The sequence below is a fragment of the Etheostoma spectabile genome, chromosome 12, assembly GCF_008692095.1.
Source record: "Etheostoma spectabile isolate EspeVRDwgs_2016 chromosome 12, UIUC_Espe_1.0, whole genome shotgun sequence".
NCBI classification, from domain to species: Eukaryota; Metazoa; Chordata; class Actinopteri; order Perciformes; family Percidae; genus Etheostoma; species Etheostoma spectabile.
The window spans coordinates 23902891-23921858 of NC_045744.1; the positions used below are offsets into that span (position 1 = coordinate 23902891).

The following is an 18968-nucleotide window of genomic DNA, read 5'->3' on the forward strand; positions in this document are numbered from 1 at the left end:
ATGATTAATTTTGCAGCTGAGAACATCTTTGGTGCGTGAGGGCTCATGAAAAAGGGAAGATCCAATCAAAGTGCCGTTTTAAAATGCTCCCCCCCTTTAAACACCCCAAAGTTCATTTTGGCACCCCATAGAAAAAAACAAAAAGGGCTTAGGCTCTAAGCAACCAAAAGTGGCGAGGGCTCAGACCTGAAGCCCGGTGTGCACGCGTGAAGCAGTAAGCGGGATAGTTTCTTACCTCTGTGAAGAAGTTATCCATTGCCCTGGTTTATTGTAATCCCCGAGGATCTGCTGTGTGGAAACCCCCAGCGTCGTCAGTATTTCCTTGTGTTTTTAGTGCGATTCCCAAAAATTTAACCCCAAAAAAAAAAATTAAAAAAAAAGAAGAAGAAGAAGAAGTTTCAGTCCCTGCTGCGGGGGGTCTGAAAGGTGGAGCGCGGCGGTTTGGGGGGTCGGGGGTGGAGCTACCCGTAGGGACGGTTTCCCCCTTTTTTCAGGGGTTTTACTAGGAAAACGGAACAGCCCCACGAGCCCACATAAGGGCCGGGGGGTTTGGGTCCCAAGAAATCCCTCTTCCCTGTGGGCTCCCTGTGCTCAACCCCCCCCCTTTCCCAGGCCCTTCGGTTGGGTTTGGGGAAAAACTTTTAGCGTGGAAAAGGGGGCAAGGAAGGGCAATAACCGAGAGACCGGTTAAACCTTTTGGGGGAAAGATCAGTCAGTCGCTCCTTTTGTCTCTCTTCTCCACACACGCGCCCCCACACGCAAACAACCCGTAAAACCTGATAATAAAGGTGGAGTCACCTACACCCCCATGCAACCCCCTCCCTTTTTCCTGCAGGCCCCGCTGGGTTGGACCCCCTGCTGTCCCGGAAATTTTTTTTTTTTTTATTTTTTATTTATTAAATTTTTTTCCCGATAAAAAATGTTGGCAAAGAAAAAAAAAAAATGTTGAATTTTAAAAACCCCAAAAACAAAAAAGTTGCAGGCGAAAGGGGGAAGACGCGCAGGGGGTTAAAACTGAAAAAACCAAAAATACAACGGGTTTTAAAAACCCCAAAACAAAAAACACACACCAAAACACAAAATAAGACCCCTGAACCCCCTGGGGTTTGGGCCCCCGGGCCCGCCAGGGTGCATTTTCTGTCTTGTGGGTTCCCGTGCCCCCCGAACCCCAGGCCTCATTTGTTTCAAAACGGTTTAAAAATACAGTGCACGGGCTTACAATTGCATTTTGGTTTAAATGGAGGACGAGCAGGGGCCCGAAATGGTTCCGAAAGGGGCCCCGGGCCCGAAAATTTTGCAAATTTTTGCAAAGACATGATTTGGGGAGGGTTTTTTGGAAAAAAATTTTTTTCATAGGGATTCTTTTTAGGGGGTTTACCCCAAATTAACGACCATTCGGACAATTTAGTCAAAGAGGTTGGGGGAGGCTGATCCCACAGTTGAAGTGCCTGGAAAAAATGTGATTTTTTTGAAACCCCCGGAAACAAACCCTTCAGGCCTTTTAAAAAAGGGGGGGGGCTAAAGTCGGGTTTACATGAAATTGCTTGATTTTTTCCCCCAATGAATCATGATAAATAGTCTGTTTTGGTTTAGAAATAAGACTATTGATAACAATGGTAATGACAATTAAAAGTAAGGGTACACATGTGGACAAAAATCAGAACAATGACAAAAAACATATTCAAAAGTAGAAATGACACTCAGTGGGAGATGGGATTGGGACAAAGATGCTAATGGTTGTCATGTTGAAATTTAACTGCAAAACCTGTGTATCCTGTGTCACAATACAGAGAGATCTGTTGTTGTAAGATGGATTTTACCCACCCTCCACTAATAAGTCATTTCATTGGCACTCATTTTTAGCTACAGCTCCACTGTTTGGGCCTTGTGGGATATGTGTACTCCTTTGCTGATTTATGTCCATTTCCTTTTATTTCCTTTTATCCTTTTATATTTATTTGGTACACAGTACTGCTGAGTCCCGGCCCATTTCAGGCCCTGAGAAGGACAGATGAGTAGGAGTGGGAGTTCAGAACTGCTTCCAACTTGGAAATTGTTAAAAGAAATTACAAATCCAATGGAATTGATTTTTTATTGGAACTGTTTGGGAAAATTTGGTTTCGAATCCAATCATCGGTTCATAATGTAACATGTGCAAGTTTTGCTTCTGTAGTGGCTGCCATGCGTCTACATCTTGTGTTGCAGCCGTGGAGCACAGTAAGCGGGGTCCTAAAATGTAGCCTCGTGTAGAGAAAGCCTGTAAACTAAAAACTGTAAACCACCATTGAATGTGAAAATAGGGATGTAGCCCATTTCAACTCCACCACTCAAAGAACCCAAATCGAGAATCAGTAACAATCAAAGAAAGAGGAATCGGAGCTGGAATCAGAATTAAAATTAAAACAATGCAATGCAAAAAACAATGCCCTGACCCTACAGATGAGAGAGAAAGGTGTGGAGTTATTTTCAAAGTAAGAGTTTAGCTGTGCCTCTGATATGTTTTATAACAACCTCATGAGATGCAGAAGTCTTTTGTATTCAAACGCTCTGGGCCGACTTTGCAACATCAAAAACCATCAAAACCACAACGCTGCCTGTACTGTAGCTTTTGCAATCCTGTGACTATCAGCAGCTCGTTAAAGAGTGGGAACCCAGTGTGAGCCAGCCACGGGGGGGGAGGGGGGGGGATGTAGGTTTGAATAAGAAGGAGGAGATGAATATTGGACATGTGAGCAGAAGAAGGTAAAGCAGGTCTTCAGTGATCCCCACATTCAGCTAAGTCTGAATGCGTTCTCACTAAAAAGTCCATCGAGGCCGACAATCATGTTGCGGCTGAGTGACGGTGCACTTGGGTGTGTTCTGGCAACAGAATCCATACATGGCTGCCAGATTTGGGAGCTTTTTAAGGAGCTGACTTGCTCAGAGTTAGATCCAGCTAACATTTCTTGGCCAGCTTTGGAGCAAAAGTGAGTCAGTTTCGCTCAGATCTCAATTCTGGTAAATATCTGGTGACCAAGCGGGCCAAATTTAGACCAAAACTGGGCCAAGAACTCTTGGCTATCCTCATATATATATATATATATATGACTTGTTTGTTCTTGGTTGTGGAAATCATCACAACTCTTTCCTAACAACAGGGATGGTTCTCATAGGCAATCACACTGGATTAATAACAATACTGGTCATATTATAGGCCCATGTGCCAGGAAGTCAGGGGGCCCAAAAGCCTCTGTTTAATTTGACTATTAGCATTTTGTGTCGGCGTGTCAAAGGGATTTGTCAAAAGTCCTGCCGAAAAACATCCTAACTATGAAAATTTCCCTACAAAGAAGCCACCATGACACCTAAAAGCACCCGTCATCTCATAATCGGTCCAAACTACTGTCCGATAAGAGAAAGTACCTTTGAATAACTTTGCGTACAATCCTTGGATGACATATTAGGGAGGAAAAAAGAACAAACCAGTAAGCAGCGATTGGATGATTTTAACCCTCATGTTGTCTTCAGGTCAAATTTGACCCGTTTTCAAAGTCTTTTTTATGTCTGAAATAAAGGAAGTCGAAATACGGGTGAAAAATGTTGGAAAAAGTGGCAAAATTGATGAAAACAACATCAAAAATAGTCCACCATTCACTTTAAATACAAATATTTATACTTTATACTCTTTCCTAACTGTATGTATCTAGTATCTAGATATTTATATTTTACAGTTTATTTTAGACGTTATACATGCATATTTATCACTCTACATGCTCTGCACACCCATACAAGCATTTAAGCATGTATTTATTGTAATTCATGTAACCAATAACTGTGCTGTATTGTTTTTAAGCTGTGAACTTTGCACATAAGGTCGTACTACAGTGAACTGCCGTATCACAATAAAGAAATCTTGAATCTTGAACCATCACGACAGCGGTGATGGTGGACCACCAAGTGCGTACCTGGAGCTATTAGGCAATGGGTGTTGTTTAGCGCGTCTTCCCTGAGGTGTTTTCTTCTCTTATCACCCCCCCCACAGGTCACCTATCTGGACAGCGTCACCCCGGAGACCCTTGACCCGTGATTCCTGAACGCTGACAGAGGTTAAGTAACACTTGTTCCCTGTAGCGTCGGTCCTGTAAGCCACTGAAGATTCCCCCGGTCTAACTGGATTTGTGCGAGGAATGAGCTCAGCCCAGTCCTGGTCTCGCCCTCTCGTGTTCAGGACGTTTGGGAGTTGACATGTAGGTGTTGGTTTTGAGTGATGAGGAGCTGAGTAAGCTCTGCGTGTTTTAGCCTGTTGGCTAGGGCTGGGTTAAAATGATCAATCCTCCAAATGTAGCTCCGCATTCATTCTTTCAGGGAGACTTCAATAATCACTTATATCCTACACTGATCAGCTGTAAACCAATCAGTGTCAGCCATGTGTTCACCAGCCAATCACAGCAGGGCATCCCTGTTTTAAATCAGTTCTCTCTAGACTAGATTTAGATTCTAGACTCTAGAATCTAAATCTAAATGTTAAATCTAAATATTAAATCTAGATTTAACATTTAGATTTAGATTTAGATTTGACATTTAGATTTAGATTTAACATTTAGATTTAGATTTGACATTTAGATTTAGATTTAACATTTAGATTTAGATTTGACATTTAGATTTAGATTTAACATTTAGATTTAGATTTAACATTTAGATTTAGATTTGACATTTAGATTTAGATTTAGATTTGACATTTAGATTTAGATTTAACATTTAGATTTAGATTTAACATTTAGATTTAGATTTGACATTTAGATTTAGATTTAACATTTAGATTTAGATTTATTATTTAGATTTAGATTTAGATTTAACATTTAGATTTAGATTTAACATTTAGATTTAGATTTAGCATTTAGATTTAACATTTAACATTTAGGTGTAACATTTAATATTTGGATTTAACTATTTAAAATATTTCCAAGTTGACAAATATTGTTATAAATGTGCAAGAAAGTGACCCTCAAAATTTCAAAAACCAGTTTTTTAAACATTATTTAAAGCTAAATGTGACAAAATGTTGTTGTTATTTTCAGAACGAGCCGCTTTACAAACGGCGCCCCATAAATGATTGAATGGATGAGTGAATGTATGAATGAATGAATGAATGAATGAATGAATGAATGAATGAATGAATGGAGTGTGTTGTAAGGTGCAACAAACCCAACAGAGAACAAAATGGTGGATGCTCCAGTCGGACCAGCTGAGAGAGAGGGAGACTCCCAGAAGGGCCGAGGCCTTGATGCCCTCTGTAGACCACGCCCACCTGGCCAGGTACAGATGACCCCCCCCCAACTCACCCCCCCCCCCCGCCCACTCTCAGCACCTGAAAACAAAAAGGAGCAGAACATGAAGGGCCGTCACACTGGTGCAATTTGCAGACGTTCGAGTTTTGAGAAGCACACTGCAAAAAAGAGCAAGTAGGATGGTAATCATGAGAATTTAAATTGACTGTATTTAAAATTACACACGTTTGATCTGAGGACAACATGAGGGTTAAGGGTTAAGTTTGGAGTGTTTTACTGTAGTTTAGAGGAGTTAAGTTAGGGAACGCGAGGTTAGGTAGGGTTAAGTTTAGTCTTCATTCATCTATCAACTGCATTCCCAACACCAAGACTCCCCAGATGGGCTTCTGACGTCTTCGTCTCCCATTCCTCGACTCAGACTGTCCGTCCTTAATCTTTAATTGGTTTGTTCTATGTTGTTGTTCATTTATTCTATGTTTTTGTTGGGTTATTCTATGTTGCTGTGGGTTAATTCTATGTTTTTCTTGGGTTATTCTATGTTTTTATTGGTTTATTCTATGTTGTTGTTGGTTTATTCTATGTTTTAATTGCTTTATTCTATTTTGTTGTTGGTTTATTCTATGTTTTAATTGGTTTATTCTATGTTTTTGTTGGTTTATTCTATGTCTTTGTTGGGTTATTCTATGTTTTTGTTGGGTTATTCCATGTTTTTGTTGGTTTATTCTATGTTGCTGTTGATTAATTCTATGTTTTTGTGGGTTTATTTTATGTTTTTATTGGGTTATTCTATGTTTTTGTTGGTTTATTCTGTTTTTGTGGGTTTATTTTATGTTTTTGTTGGTTTATTCTGTTTTTGTTGGTTTATTCTATGTCTTGTAACGCTCAGGTAGTAACTCTCAAATCTCACCATCATGTGAGTGGTTCACGTGTAGGTTAAAGCAATGGGAAAATGGAAAATTTCCATTAGTGGGTTCAAAAAAGACTGCACGCCTAATGGCAGAAAATTAACACAGGTAAATATGATTCCACATTAACACAAAATATTGACTTTGCCAGCAGAAATGTACAAATATACAAACATATCAGTTTGGATTGAGGTGTTTAGGTGGTCCAACACGTTAAAGGACTGTACGCAGCACCGTGACAACAGATAGGGACCGTTACTGCCTCGGTTCTTTGAACTCATCATGGAGAACCAGGGGATTATAGGAGCCTGTTGTCTCTTGTTTTTTGATTCTTTGCCAGCATCTTCAAAACTCCCAAACTGCCCAAAACAGGATGAGGAAGACAAACATTTCCTCTCCGAAAAGATGTGAGATAACGCGGCCGGGACTCCCGCAACTCCAGCGTGTCAGTGGTGAAGCCAAACCTCACTTCCTGCCACCGGCATCACGCTGACAGGAGCAGGGGGAGGGAATGGAGGACTCGCACATAACAGACATAAAACACCTGGAGGAGAAGGAGAGGATGGAGAGAAAGGTTATGTCAATTTGATCTGGCACGATGCATCTCAAAAGGGTTTATCCTTTGGGTAAAATGTCTACATAAAAAAAAAAAAATTCTCTTTAAATGTAATCTGTTCCCCAGATTCAGGTACAGTGTAAACTCTGAATAAATGGTCTATCTCTTGTATATGAACAGTAGCCCCTACAGTAAGAATCATAAGATGACTACATTAAAAAACAGTCTTGCAGATGAAATATGTAACTAGAAAGACAATCATCTGCCACTGAAGATGTTAGACTGTTGAGAGTGAAGACAACATTAAGTAAGTAGAAGAAAGTAGTCGGTTATCAGCACCTTTTTGATGATGCATATGCTCATCATCTGATATATACAAAGGCTCAGTTCTTAACGCAACGGCCATGGGTTCGATTTTGACCCCATGGCGCTTTGCTGGATCTCATCCCCCTCAGATAAGGGCCATAAAAGCCAAAAAGAACCCTCTGTTCACTGCCATCATTGTGCTTCATGACAGTGAAAAAACGCCTCCGTTTCCTATTCAAAACTGAGAAACTAAAATTAGCAAGTAATCTGGATGTAACTCCAATTTAAGCACCTTGGTGTTTAGGTTTAACTTCCAAAATCAAATCAATTCCAATTCCTCCGAACCATTGGTTGTATATGTATTCATGAACTACAGGTAAAGAGTAACAGATTTTCTGTTTGGACTGCATTAGCTGATCTGTGTTTGCAGCAATGTGCAGTCTGAGTATCATATCCACATTCAATAAGCTTATTGAACTACCCCCCCTGAATGAACCGTGGCCCAGCAGCCCTAGTGTTAGGGTTTAAACCTGCATGGTGAAACCCCGTTGGATTTGGAATCAAAAGATGGCCAACCTCAGTAAGGGCCCCAACAAGCCCATCATTAATCACCGGGAGACCCCCCTCAGTGGATCCTGGTAAACCTTCAAGGACTCCAAAAACTCCTGAATGTCTCCTCAAAGACTAATGGAGGGAGGGAGGGAGGGAGAGAGAGGGAGGGAGGGGCTGATAATTACACGCAGTCAAGCCTGTCTTCAACTCCCTGTGATTACTGAAAGCTAAATGTTAATCTTTACCACTTACTGACAAATGATGACGCAGCAAATTCTTTCATCCTGGGAAGGGCACGACAGGCCCGGTTATTACTATTAAGCCCTCAGAGAGACAGAAAATACTCAAAACATTGCGATGAAGGAAGTTCTTTAGGCCTAGACTTTAGCAAAGATACTACATCGTGGCATTTGCTCCCTACACTGAGGTAGAACTTTATCATTCAGGTGTCAGAAAGTCTGGAGAAAGTGGTTACAATTTTCCATAGATGTTTTTTTATACACAGCCGGCTCATAAGTTTACAAATCCCTGCTTGAATTGACTAAAAAGAGGAATAAAAAGATCATCTTTTTTAAATTGATCTTAATGCCTTACTTAAAAAAAAAGGAAAAATCCAACCTTTTAAGGACACCAATTTTCTTTGTGAATGAATAATGTTTCATGAATAAATAAATATTCTTCCTTAAAAGAAAGGGGAGGTAACCTTGCCCCTTATGACCTAATCTGCATAAAAGGCAGATTCTGGCCAGTAGACAGTACAGTATACCCCCTACAATACATTAGAGTACACCACTGACTATAATCTTGACTACTGAGTACTCAGCAGCAGTTCATGCAGAGGACCTTTCAGTTTAGAAAATATAATTAATGCTTAAATAACGGTGATGACTGGTTTTGTCCTACACCACATCACCAGAACCAAACGCTTCAAAGCTGCTTTTGAACTTGACTCTGATGTCTGGAAACAGCTGTTTTTCTTCAACCTCAGACCAGTCCAGCTATCTGTCGCCGTGTGTGGTAACGACAGAGACTCTTCCATTCATAATCACAGGTGTAGAGGTGCGTTCAACCCGATGATTCGTCGGCCAATGAGAAACGAGAACAGCAAGGTGCTCACATCATCGCAGGCACCCTTTGTTTTTACAGGGTGTTACAGTATGTGCACCAAATGCACTTTTAAATATATAAAGATAAAAGTCAAATAATAAGATGAAGAAATTAAATGAATAATCTGGAGAAATCATGTTCACCTCAAATCACGGAAGATTTGTACCTTTTTACCTGAACTGAACATGTAGGGGAGCTCTCTAGAAAAACCTGTAGGGGGAACTCTATGGAGAAACCTGTAGGGGAAACTCTATGGAGAAACCTGTAGGGAGGGCTTTATAAAGAACCTGTAGGGGGGCTTTCTAAAGAAACCTGTGGGGAGGGGGCTCTATCGAGAAACCTGTAGGGGTAGCTCTATTAAGATACCTGTAGGGGGGCTCTATAGAGAAACCTGTAGGGGGTCTCTATAGAGAAACCTGTAGGGGGCTCTATAGAAAACCTGCAGGGGGGGCTCCATAGAGAAACCTGTGGGGGGGGCTCTATAGAGAAACCTGTAGGGGAGCTCTATTAAGAAACCTGTAGGGGGGCTCTATAGAGAAACCTGTAGGGGGGCTCTATAGAAAACCTGCAGGGGGGCTCTATAGAGAAACCTGTAGGGGGGCTCTATAGAAAACCTGCAGGGGGGGCTCTATAGAGAAACCTGTGTGGGGGGCTCTATAGAGAAACCTGCAGGGGGGGCTCTATAGAGAAACCTGTGTGGGGGGCTCTATAGAGAACCCTGTAGGGGTTGGCAACCTGGCAGCAAAAAGTGAAGAAATGGCCAAAACTGCATAGCGCCCCTTTAAAGTGGGACAACAACGTGTAAATGTACCACATCAGGAAAATAACAGAAACTGGGATTAATTCCCTTCACCATGTGGAGGCATAACTTTATGAAGTGCACATATTAAAGCAAATCATTTAATTTTTCAACAGCCACTGAATGTCTAATATTGAAATCGTTTTTGAATTGAAAAATTCTTGATTTTCAATTTGAAAAGCTGAATTGCATTGTATTTTTTTTCCTGGCAGTCATCTATGAGTAAATATTTCATAACCTCCTTTTTGGATCACATGACTGCCAGACCGTGCTCTAATAGGCCAGAAGACCATTTGATCGTAGGCCTATTTAGGCTCGACCGGCTGCCTATAAGTAGCCCGGATGTTGCTGTGGGAATTATTTCAACTTATATTTTGGATCTGAATTATCCACATCTCAGCACATAAAAACACAACTCTCTTCACGGCTTGAGACGACTGTCAGTAAATGAGATTTACAGCAATTAGGGTGAACTGACCCTTAAAGATAAACCACCAGGGGCTTGTTCAGCCTCACGATGTTAGAGAACAGAGACGGAGAGGGCTGGAGTTCACACGCAGTTCTCTGCAGTGGTTCAGCTCAGAAGATGCAGGATTTAGCAACAGGCCTGAGCAGAGGTCAGGTACGGCCGGGTCCTCAGGCCACAAACAGAACCAGAACAAACTGACCCCTCCATAATCCCCTCATACTTCCTGCTGCAGGGAGGAGGGAGAGGGGGGGCTGCAGTAAACCCGACACTAGGACTGGAGGAGGATGCATTTTCATTCAGAAAAAAACACAGTGTAAAACAGCCAGCATATACACCCCTTAAACTATTTATTGTTACAACTATTTTTTCAAATAAAGGTCAATAAACCTCATTTGTATGATTTTATACCTAATTGTTGTGTAAAAAAGCAGAAATTACGAAACATTGACAATTAAGTAAAAATCCAAGAAAGACTTTTGTCAGAGTTCAGTAAGGAAATGTTTTTTTAAAGAATTTAAACAGTTTTTTCTCCTCCAAATGCTGTAAAATTTAACATAACATCCAGAATTCAATGATATTGCGAAGAATGTTGCATTGAACCAACTGTGTTGTTGTTGTTTTTTTGCCAATTTGGTTAAAAGAAACACATATTTTTTGAGTGGAAACTTTGAAAAACGGGTCAAGTTAGACCCCGAGGACAACAGGAGGGTAAATGGAGCGACCCTTTGTTTTTTAACCCCATTTTCAGACACTGCAACGATTTGAATGGCAGATTGGCGTTCCACTCAGGCTCTGTAGTTTATATCGCTCCTACAAAATAAAAGTATAACTATATCCAAGACATTTGCAACGGTCATGTCATGGAACTGCTGAATTAGTGTACGCAACTTTGTTGGTCCAACTCGGGCACTGCTCCACAAAGCAACAACAACAGCCAAACTGGCCCATGAATTGGGGTTGAGGACATGTTGAACGTCTCCCCAGAAGAGTTCCACAAACCTTTATCCTGAAAGGAAGTACTGGTCTGAAGGAAATGTAGGCTATGTTACAAAATCTACCACAAAGAGCGTGAGGTACTGAGAAGGAGAGGTCAGTCTGGTCTTTGGGTGACTATGTCCCGTTCACTGGTTCAGTTCAGGAAACACTCTGTTCAAGGTTTAAAGGGGACAAATGAAATGTCTCAAGTATTTGCACACAAAGTGCCATCTAGTGTCTAAACGTAAGTACTGCTCAGAACTGCTGAGAGGAGTTTTATTTTTTACCCAACAGGCACAGGCCTTCTTTGGTACAAAGTTCATTTTTGGAAATTGGAGCACTAGATATTGTATATTGTATGTATGTAGCCTATATTGTATCCTAGTATTTCATTTATAGTTATATTTTGTCCCGTGTGACAGATATTTTGCTGCTGTAACACCATAATTTCCCATTTTTTTGGGATCAATAAATATCTATCCATCTATCCATCTATCTATCCATCTATCTATCCATCTATCCATCTATCCATCTATCCATCTATCCATCTATCCATCCATCTATCCATCTATCATCCATCTATCCATCTATCCATCTATCTATCCATCTATCCATCCATCCATCCATCTATCCATCTATCCATCTATCCATCCATCTATCCATCTATCCATCTATCCATCTATCCATCCATCCATCCATCATCCATCCATCCATCCATCCATCTATCCATCTATCCATCCATCCATCCATCCATCCATCCATCCATCCATCCATCCATCCATCTATCATCATCTCATCCTCATCCATCCATCCATCCATCCATCCATCCATCCATCTATCCATCCATCATCATCCATCCATCCATCCATCCATCCATCCATCCATCCATCATCATCTATCTACCTATCTATCTACTTATCTCATCTATCATCATCTCATCATCCATCTATCATCTATCCATCCATCATCTATCTATCTCATCTATCTATCTATCCATCCATCTATGGTATTTTTTGACAAATTTGTTGAAAGAAACCCAACATTTCTGATATAGAAACCTTTTGAAAATGGGTCAGATTTGACCCAAGGACAACAGGAGGGTTACAAAAAAGAAAAGAAAAAGACCCCCTCCTTCCACCAGGCTAGCTAACAGGCCTGAAGTACCCCCGCCCCCCCCCAACAAGTCCCCAGGACCAGTGTGTACCTGCAGTGAAGGACAGCAGGGGGCGCACGGAGACAAGGGCAGAGGACAGAGCCAGAGGATGGAGGAGGACTCCCACTGAAACCTGCACAGAGAAACTGTGCATTCCCATCCAGCACACGATACAAAACCCGAATAATTAACCCAACAACAAGACGTTTTACAGACAAGAGAAAAGAAAAGAAATACACATTAAGAAGCCAAATTTAAACTTTGGTGCTTTCCATTTTTTTTGGAAACAGAGCTCTTGTGATCAACGTCAAAGGGTAGATCATTATTGGAATATCACAGCTATGTAATTACCATAAAGTACTACTGAATATCATCAGTAAAATAGCCTTTAGGATTATGGATCAACATAAAGCACCGTTTCACAAACTCAATGACGCATCAAAACGCTGTAGGATTTATTTATAAAAAGAGACTCAGACAGTAAAATACATTTTCCTTCTGAGAGACAAAATTACAATTGTGCATCTGTGTGTGTGTGTGTGTGTGTGTGTGTGTGTGTGTGTGTGTGTGTGTAATTGTGTGCGTGCACACGCCACACGCGTGCGTGGATGCGCGTGCGCGCAGGCGGAGGATCCGAGCCGTGTACAGTGCAGCAGGCAGGCAGGCACAAGCCGCTGGGCGCGCAGGAGAAGCCGCAAACGCATTAGAGCAGCCGCTATACCTGAGACCGCGCGCGGAGAGCACAGGGCAGCCCGGGAACTTGAGTGTGCACGGTAAGAGTCGCCAGCATCTCTCTTTTTATTCTCCTCTTTTATCTCTCCAAAATAAGAAAGAGCGCTTTTCTTTTGGATGCTTTTGGCTGTTTTAATTTGTAGTTTTTCCTCCCCTCTCATTCCTTTTGTCTTGTCTTTTTTTTTCTCTTCTTCTTCTTCCATCTCTCCATTTGGGCAGCCATGCAGGGAGCGCATGGAGGGGTGTAGAGACACAAGACAAAAGATTTCCGCTAGATTTGACGGGAAAAGTAGAAGAAAATAGAAGAAGAAAAATTGGAGCTGATTTAGAAACATTTTGAAACCCCTGATATGGCGATTAATTCATCTTCTAGCCTCCCTTTTTTCCCAGGCGGTGAAAAAATGTGCACGAGCTTTAAAAAGGGGTGTGTACCGTCTGGGAGGAACACGCGCTTCAGCCTCAGACACGGCTGATTTTCGCTTTTTCTCTGACTTTTATTGAGGGTGAAACAATGCGCACAGGAGAGTCTCCTCACGCGCTCTTTCGTATTCATTGATTTCACTGACTTGTTTATTATTATATACAAATCTATTTTTTATTTTTATTTTTTCAAAAGCCTGCTAGGCAACGCGAAGGGCAACGCTTTTTCCCCCTCTGTGTTATAATTTACATCCATTAAACAGTTCCGACATGCAGAATAAGAAGCCCCCCCCCCCCCTCTTTGTCTGTGTGGAGGTGTGATACCATTTGACTGCATGCAAACACACACACACACACACACACACACACACACACACACATGCATCGTCTCTTAACCAGATCATGACATGATTTGGATGAATTATTGATTTCATCTTTCTTTTTTATTGCACCGAGAAGAAGGCGAAAAGGAGGCTGAGGATGGAGGGTGGAGAGGAGGGGGAGATGGGGGTTTGGGGAGCGTGGGGGGAGGGGGGGCTGGTTGGGGGTGTACCTGAATAACACCCCCCCCCCCCCCATCCGCACATTAAGTTCATCCTTTCACCTCGCTCGTGCTGCATCCATGCTGGATGTTTATTTTTGCAGCGAGTCCAACTTCACCAGCCATCCTCCATGCCGTCGGTTCAGATTGCCTGGTCCTTTGTTTGCCGCGGCACGCATGCGCACTGGGAGTAGGGTGTGGATGGGAGACATGCCACCTTGCGTATCAATAGGATGGAGAGGAGGAGGAGGAGGAGGAAGGAGGAAGAGGAGGATGGACGGCGGAGGGGTTTTAATTCTGGCTCTAGGGATTTATTGCTAAGTAAAATGTTGATTATGGGAATAAAATGAGATGATTGTGTGTGTGTGTGTGTGTGTGTGTGTGTGTGAGTGTGTGAGTGTGTGTGTGTGTGTGTGTGGGTGTGTGTGAGTGTGTGTGTGTAGTAATGCTGTATCCCGACAAAACCGTTTTTTTCCTTGAAATATTCAGTAGCTTATGATGAGACTGTATTTAGAGCGTCCAAGTTAAATCGGTTTTGTTGTCAACTGTTTTGACTGTAAACTGAATATATTTGAGTTGTGGACAGACTGAGACATTTGAGGACGTCATGTTGGGCTTTTTGGGACACTATAGTCCACATTTTTCACCAATTTCTGGCATTTTAGAGACCAAACAACTAATCGATTAATTGAGTAAAGAATCGACCGATGAATTGAAAATGAAAGTAAGCGTTAGTTGCAGCACCAATAAGAAGGTTTGGGATTTTAAAGGGTCAGTGTTGACAAAAATATGTAATATGTAAGGGCCAGTTTTCAATATGACTGTCTCATCAGAGTGAAAGTGTTGTAATTATTTGAGAAAAACAATCGACAATGAAAGTAGTCGTTGGCTGCAGCCCTAAGAATAAGTCCTTTCATCATTAGTGGGTGTGAAGAAAATTAATATGCAACAATGCAGATAATCAGTTAAATTAACGTTACTACTGTTATCAAGCACGAATGGTTAACTTGCGATTTATCGGATTATTGTCCATAGTTAAAGGTCCCATAGCATGAAATTGTCACTTTATGAGTTTTTTTAAGATTAATATGCGTCCCCCCAGCCTGCCTATGGCCCCCCCAGTGGCTAGAAATGGTGATAGGTGTAAACCGAGTCCTGGGTGTCCTGCTATGCCTTTGAGGAAATGAAAGCTCAGATGGGCCGATCTGGAATCTTGCCCCTTATGATGTCATTAGGGGAAGATTACAGATCGGAAAGTTATCTTCCCTTTTCTCTGCTTTGCATCATGGCTTTCACACGAGCAAAGCATGGTAGTTGGTCATGGCCACACCCCCACCCTCCTCGTTGCTCCCCCCCCTTCTCAATAGCATTTTAAGCTAAAGGTACAGAAATGGCACATACTAAGGAAAGCTCATTGAGGGACTGGCTTTAGTGGCTGGAATTCTGCACCAAGGCCGAAAGAGACTTCAGATACCACTAAGGTCTATATAAAAGAGACTTCAGATGCAGCATTAGGGACCACTAAGGTCTATATAAAGAGACTTCAGATACAGTATTAGGGGACCACTAAGGTCTATATAAAAGAGACTTCAGATACAGTATTAGGGGACCACTAAGGTCTATATAAAAGAGACATCAGATACAGTATTAGGGGACCACTAAGGTCTATATAAAAGAGACTTCAGATACAGTATTAGTGACCACTAAGGTCTATATAAAAGACGTCAGATACAGTATTAGGGGACCACTAAGGTCTATATAAAAGAGACTTCAGATACAGTATTAGGGACCACTAAGGTCTATATAAAAGAGACTTCAGATACAGTATTAGGGACCACTAAGGCCTATATAAAAGAGACTTCAGATACAGTATTAGAGGACCACTAAGGTCTATATAAAAAAGACTTCAGATACAGTATTAGGGGACCACTAAGGTCTGTATAAAGAGACTTCAGATACAGTATTAGGGGACCACTAAGGTCTATATGAAAGACACTTCAGATACAGTATTAGGGACCACTAAGGTCTATATAAAAGAGACTTCAGATACAGTATTAGGGACCACTAAGGTCTATATAAAGGCATAAAAAAAACCAGCATGTCATGGGACCTTTAACCCGCTATTTATCCCATTATTGTCCACAGGTAACTTGCGATTAATCGCAACTTAATTGGCCATTTTTTATCTTTTCCAAATGTAAGTTCAAAAGGATATTTCCCAAAGTTTTAATGCTCAAGGTTTTTTTTTTTTAAGATTAAAAACACTCAAATTGCCTAAGTGTTTGCAGCACTGGTCCTCCTCTGAGCCGTGTTATAAGATCACCATGGTAACGCCGGGACTGTAGTGATGTGTCCCATCTGTCTGGCTGCTGATTGGCTCTCATAAATCCAGACCTGAGTGCATTCATTCATCCTGCTGGACGGAGACAAACAGCAACGTGATGACACGTTACGACTCTGACTCATCCATTACCGCCGCCGCACGTGTGTGTGTGTGTGTGTGTGTGTGTGTGACAAAAAGAGAGAGCGGGGGAAAGAGGGATCATGCCGTGTCACCTCTCTGCTCTCGGGGACCCTGTAGGTCTCAGAAGGTCCCCTCTTTGTCTGTCTTTGTGGTTCTTTCCCCGCCAAGATGTCAAAGAAAATGTAGTAAGAAGTATTCCGATCCTTATTTAAGTAGAAGTACTAATACCACACTGTGAAAATACTCAAGTAAACGTCCTATGGTGAAAATGTTATTTGCATAATAGAATGTAATTGTCATCAGGAAGGGGAGTACTCAGAAAAGCAGAAAAACCAAAGTGTTTAATGGTCTAATCATGTCTGCTGGACTCATAGGCCGTTAGATTATTGGGGGGTTTAATTGATTATAAAACATCATTTCAAAAACCACATGTGTTTTGTGTGTAAAAATCTTAATTTGTAAAGTATCCTAGGAACTAAAGCTGTCAAATGAATGTAGTAGTACAATATTTCCCTCTGAAATGTAGAGGAGTAGAAGTAGAAAAATGGCGTTTATACTGAAGTACAGTACTGATGATGAACTTCGTTGCATTCCACGAGTGGCAGTGAGTCCGTGATCAGCAGGATCACTTTCCCACAACGCGGTGTCTGTCCTAATTGAACCGCCCGGCTGCGTGTGATGCAGGCGGAGGCTCGTTAACTTACAGCGAAGGAGATGAAGCGGGGGGGAGGCTGAACGCGCATGACATGCAACTGTGTGCATGTGATTGTGTGTTGTGTGTAGCTGCCAAAGAAAGTGCTTTTAACACAGTTGGGTCCCGTTTTGGGTCCTACAGTTTTCATTAAAAGAACGCAAAAAATGTCAATAAGGTAAAGTTGTCTTCACCGTTGGCTTTGTTTTTACTAGTTTTCTTGAAGTGAGTTTCATTATCGTCAAATGAGACTGAATAAGGGTGAAGAAATGTCCCTTTATTCTAGAGAAGTCTTGGATTTAAGTTAGTTAGTTGTATTTCAATCAGGAGAGACATGCTTGCAGATATGCAAATAAGGTTTTTTGTACAGCTCAAATACAATGTACAAAGTCTTTGGTGATTAGACCCCATCGATACACGAATATTTCGTATACATAGGGGTAGAGAACCATCAGACCCCCCCCTCCCGATGGTGGTGACGAAATAGCCCGAAGACCAGACCGAAGGAGGCTCCGGACCTGTCAGCTGGAGTAGAAGACTGGAGGTGGAGGGTTGCACTCTTTCCCTGCAATGACAGCTGATAGCAAAGGAAGAAACTGATTTTTAAAAGCAGGGTTGAGACTCTGTGATTGGCCCTTGCCATTGTGTACGATTCTGATTGGCGTAGCAGGGAGGTGACCGCCTCCAACAGCTGATTCCATTTAGGAAGAGATTCAATTTGATCGTCCTGAAAGATTTCACACTGAGCTACATTTCAACCAGGAAGGAGTCGATTGCAGATATGCGACAGTTATACACAGCATGATAAAATGCACTGTAGATTTATTTGGATAACAGCTGAATTGATTTAGGAGTGCATCGATTAAAATTTAGGTCTTCCTGAAAGAATTTACACTGGAGCTACGTTGGATAGAGCCGGTGAAATAATCTCTCTGCATGTTATTAACAAAAATAACTCCTGTAGGATTCAGCAATGGACAAAATGAGCTGATGTCAGGCGGTTCTGTGAGAATCGTTGCTGGAGTGCAGGCAGCTGTGTTTAAGTACAGCGGGTCTTATAGGAGCAGGTTGCATTTTTTGCTGTGAGGAAGGGCAGCGTTGTCGGGCCAGATGCTGACTGCCTTGAAGCGAGCAGCGGCATCTGACACGCGTGTGGTGCTGAGGCTGGGATTCATTCAAACCATGGGATGCATTGGTTGGAAGTATACGGTCAACATCAATTAGGGTTGCGTGTGTTTACTGTATAGCATGAACGTAAGGACGACCCGAAAAACTGAGCTTTTATTTAGACAAAAGTGCCCAATACAGACGTGAGGAATCAGTCTTAGTTAACGTTATGTCCAACGTTATTTGCCGCAAGCATTTTGTTAGCAGGTGAAATAACCAAATGTTAGTTTAAGGCTAACTACATGTCTGTAAGGTAAGCTAAAGTGTTTTGTTACCAATTCAAATATTCAAATATTAATTTTAGGCTAACTATATGTCTGTAACTTAAGCTATGGTGTGTTGTTACCAATTAAAATATCCAAAGGTTAGTTTTAGGCTAACTACACGTCTGTAAGGTAAGCTAACACGCGTACATCGGACATAGCATTAGCTCAGCGTCAGGATCCCACAGTCTTGCTGATTCTTGACATCTGTATGCACTTTTGTCTTTGTTTTTTTGTGTCGGCAGGTTATGAAAACCGACGTTCTGGATTCTTTATATGGTTGGTAGTGAATATCACCACATAGCACCCTTTAGATATTTTTCTGTTGTTTGCTAGCAGACGAAATCGACGAGGAGGAAACCTTCATGCAATACAAGTCAATGGAGAGCGAAGAGTTGTTTTCCCTTCCGTTGGGGGTGGGGGTGGGACTTAAATGTGCTCGGTCTCTATGCTAGAGTGCTATGATTTTGAGGTGAATGCTTAATACTTTTGTAGTTAGCACTGGAACAGCTGTTGCAGGAGTTTGGGTGTGCAATGGGGAAGCGACGTCCTTGGAGCAGAAGCTGCTGTTTAACGTGGTTCGACAGAGCAGCTCACTGCA

At 41.7% G+C, this 18968-nt stretch overlaps 2 protein-coding genes across 3 annotated transcripts in view; one reads left to right on the top strand and one right to left on the bottom strand.

Moving 5' to 3' along the window:
* myo10 (myosin X) overlaps positions 1–523 on the bottom strand; it is a 153825-nt gene extending 153302 nt beyond the window's left edge. The window contains exon 1 of the mRNA XM_032531883.1: positions 236–523. Within this exon, the coding sequence (XP_032387774.1) occupies positions 236–256 (21 nt within the window). The 5' untranslated portion in view covers positions 257–523. The remainder of the gene's footprint in view (positions 1–235) is intronic.
* A 12141-nt stretch (positions 524–12664) lies between these two features.
* Positions 12665–18968, top strand: part of basp1 (brain abundant, membrane attached signal protein 1) — a 54963-nt gene continuing 48659 nt past the window's right edge. The window contains exon 1 of one of the 2 annotated variants that reach the window (XM_032531109.1): positions 12665–12862. The gene's annotated coding sequence lies outside the window, so the exon portion shown is untranslated. The remainder of the gene's footprint in view (positions 12863–18968) is intronic. The other variant, XM_032531110.1, reaches the window with a different exon arrangement.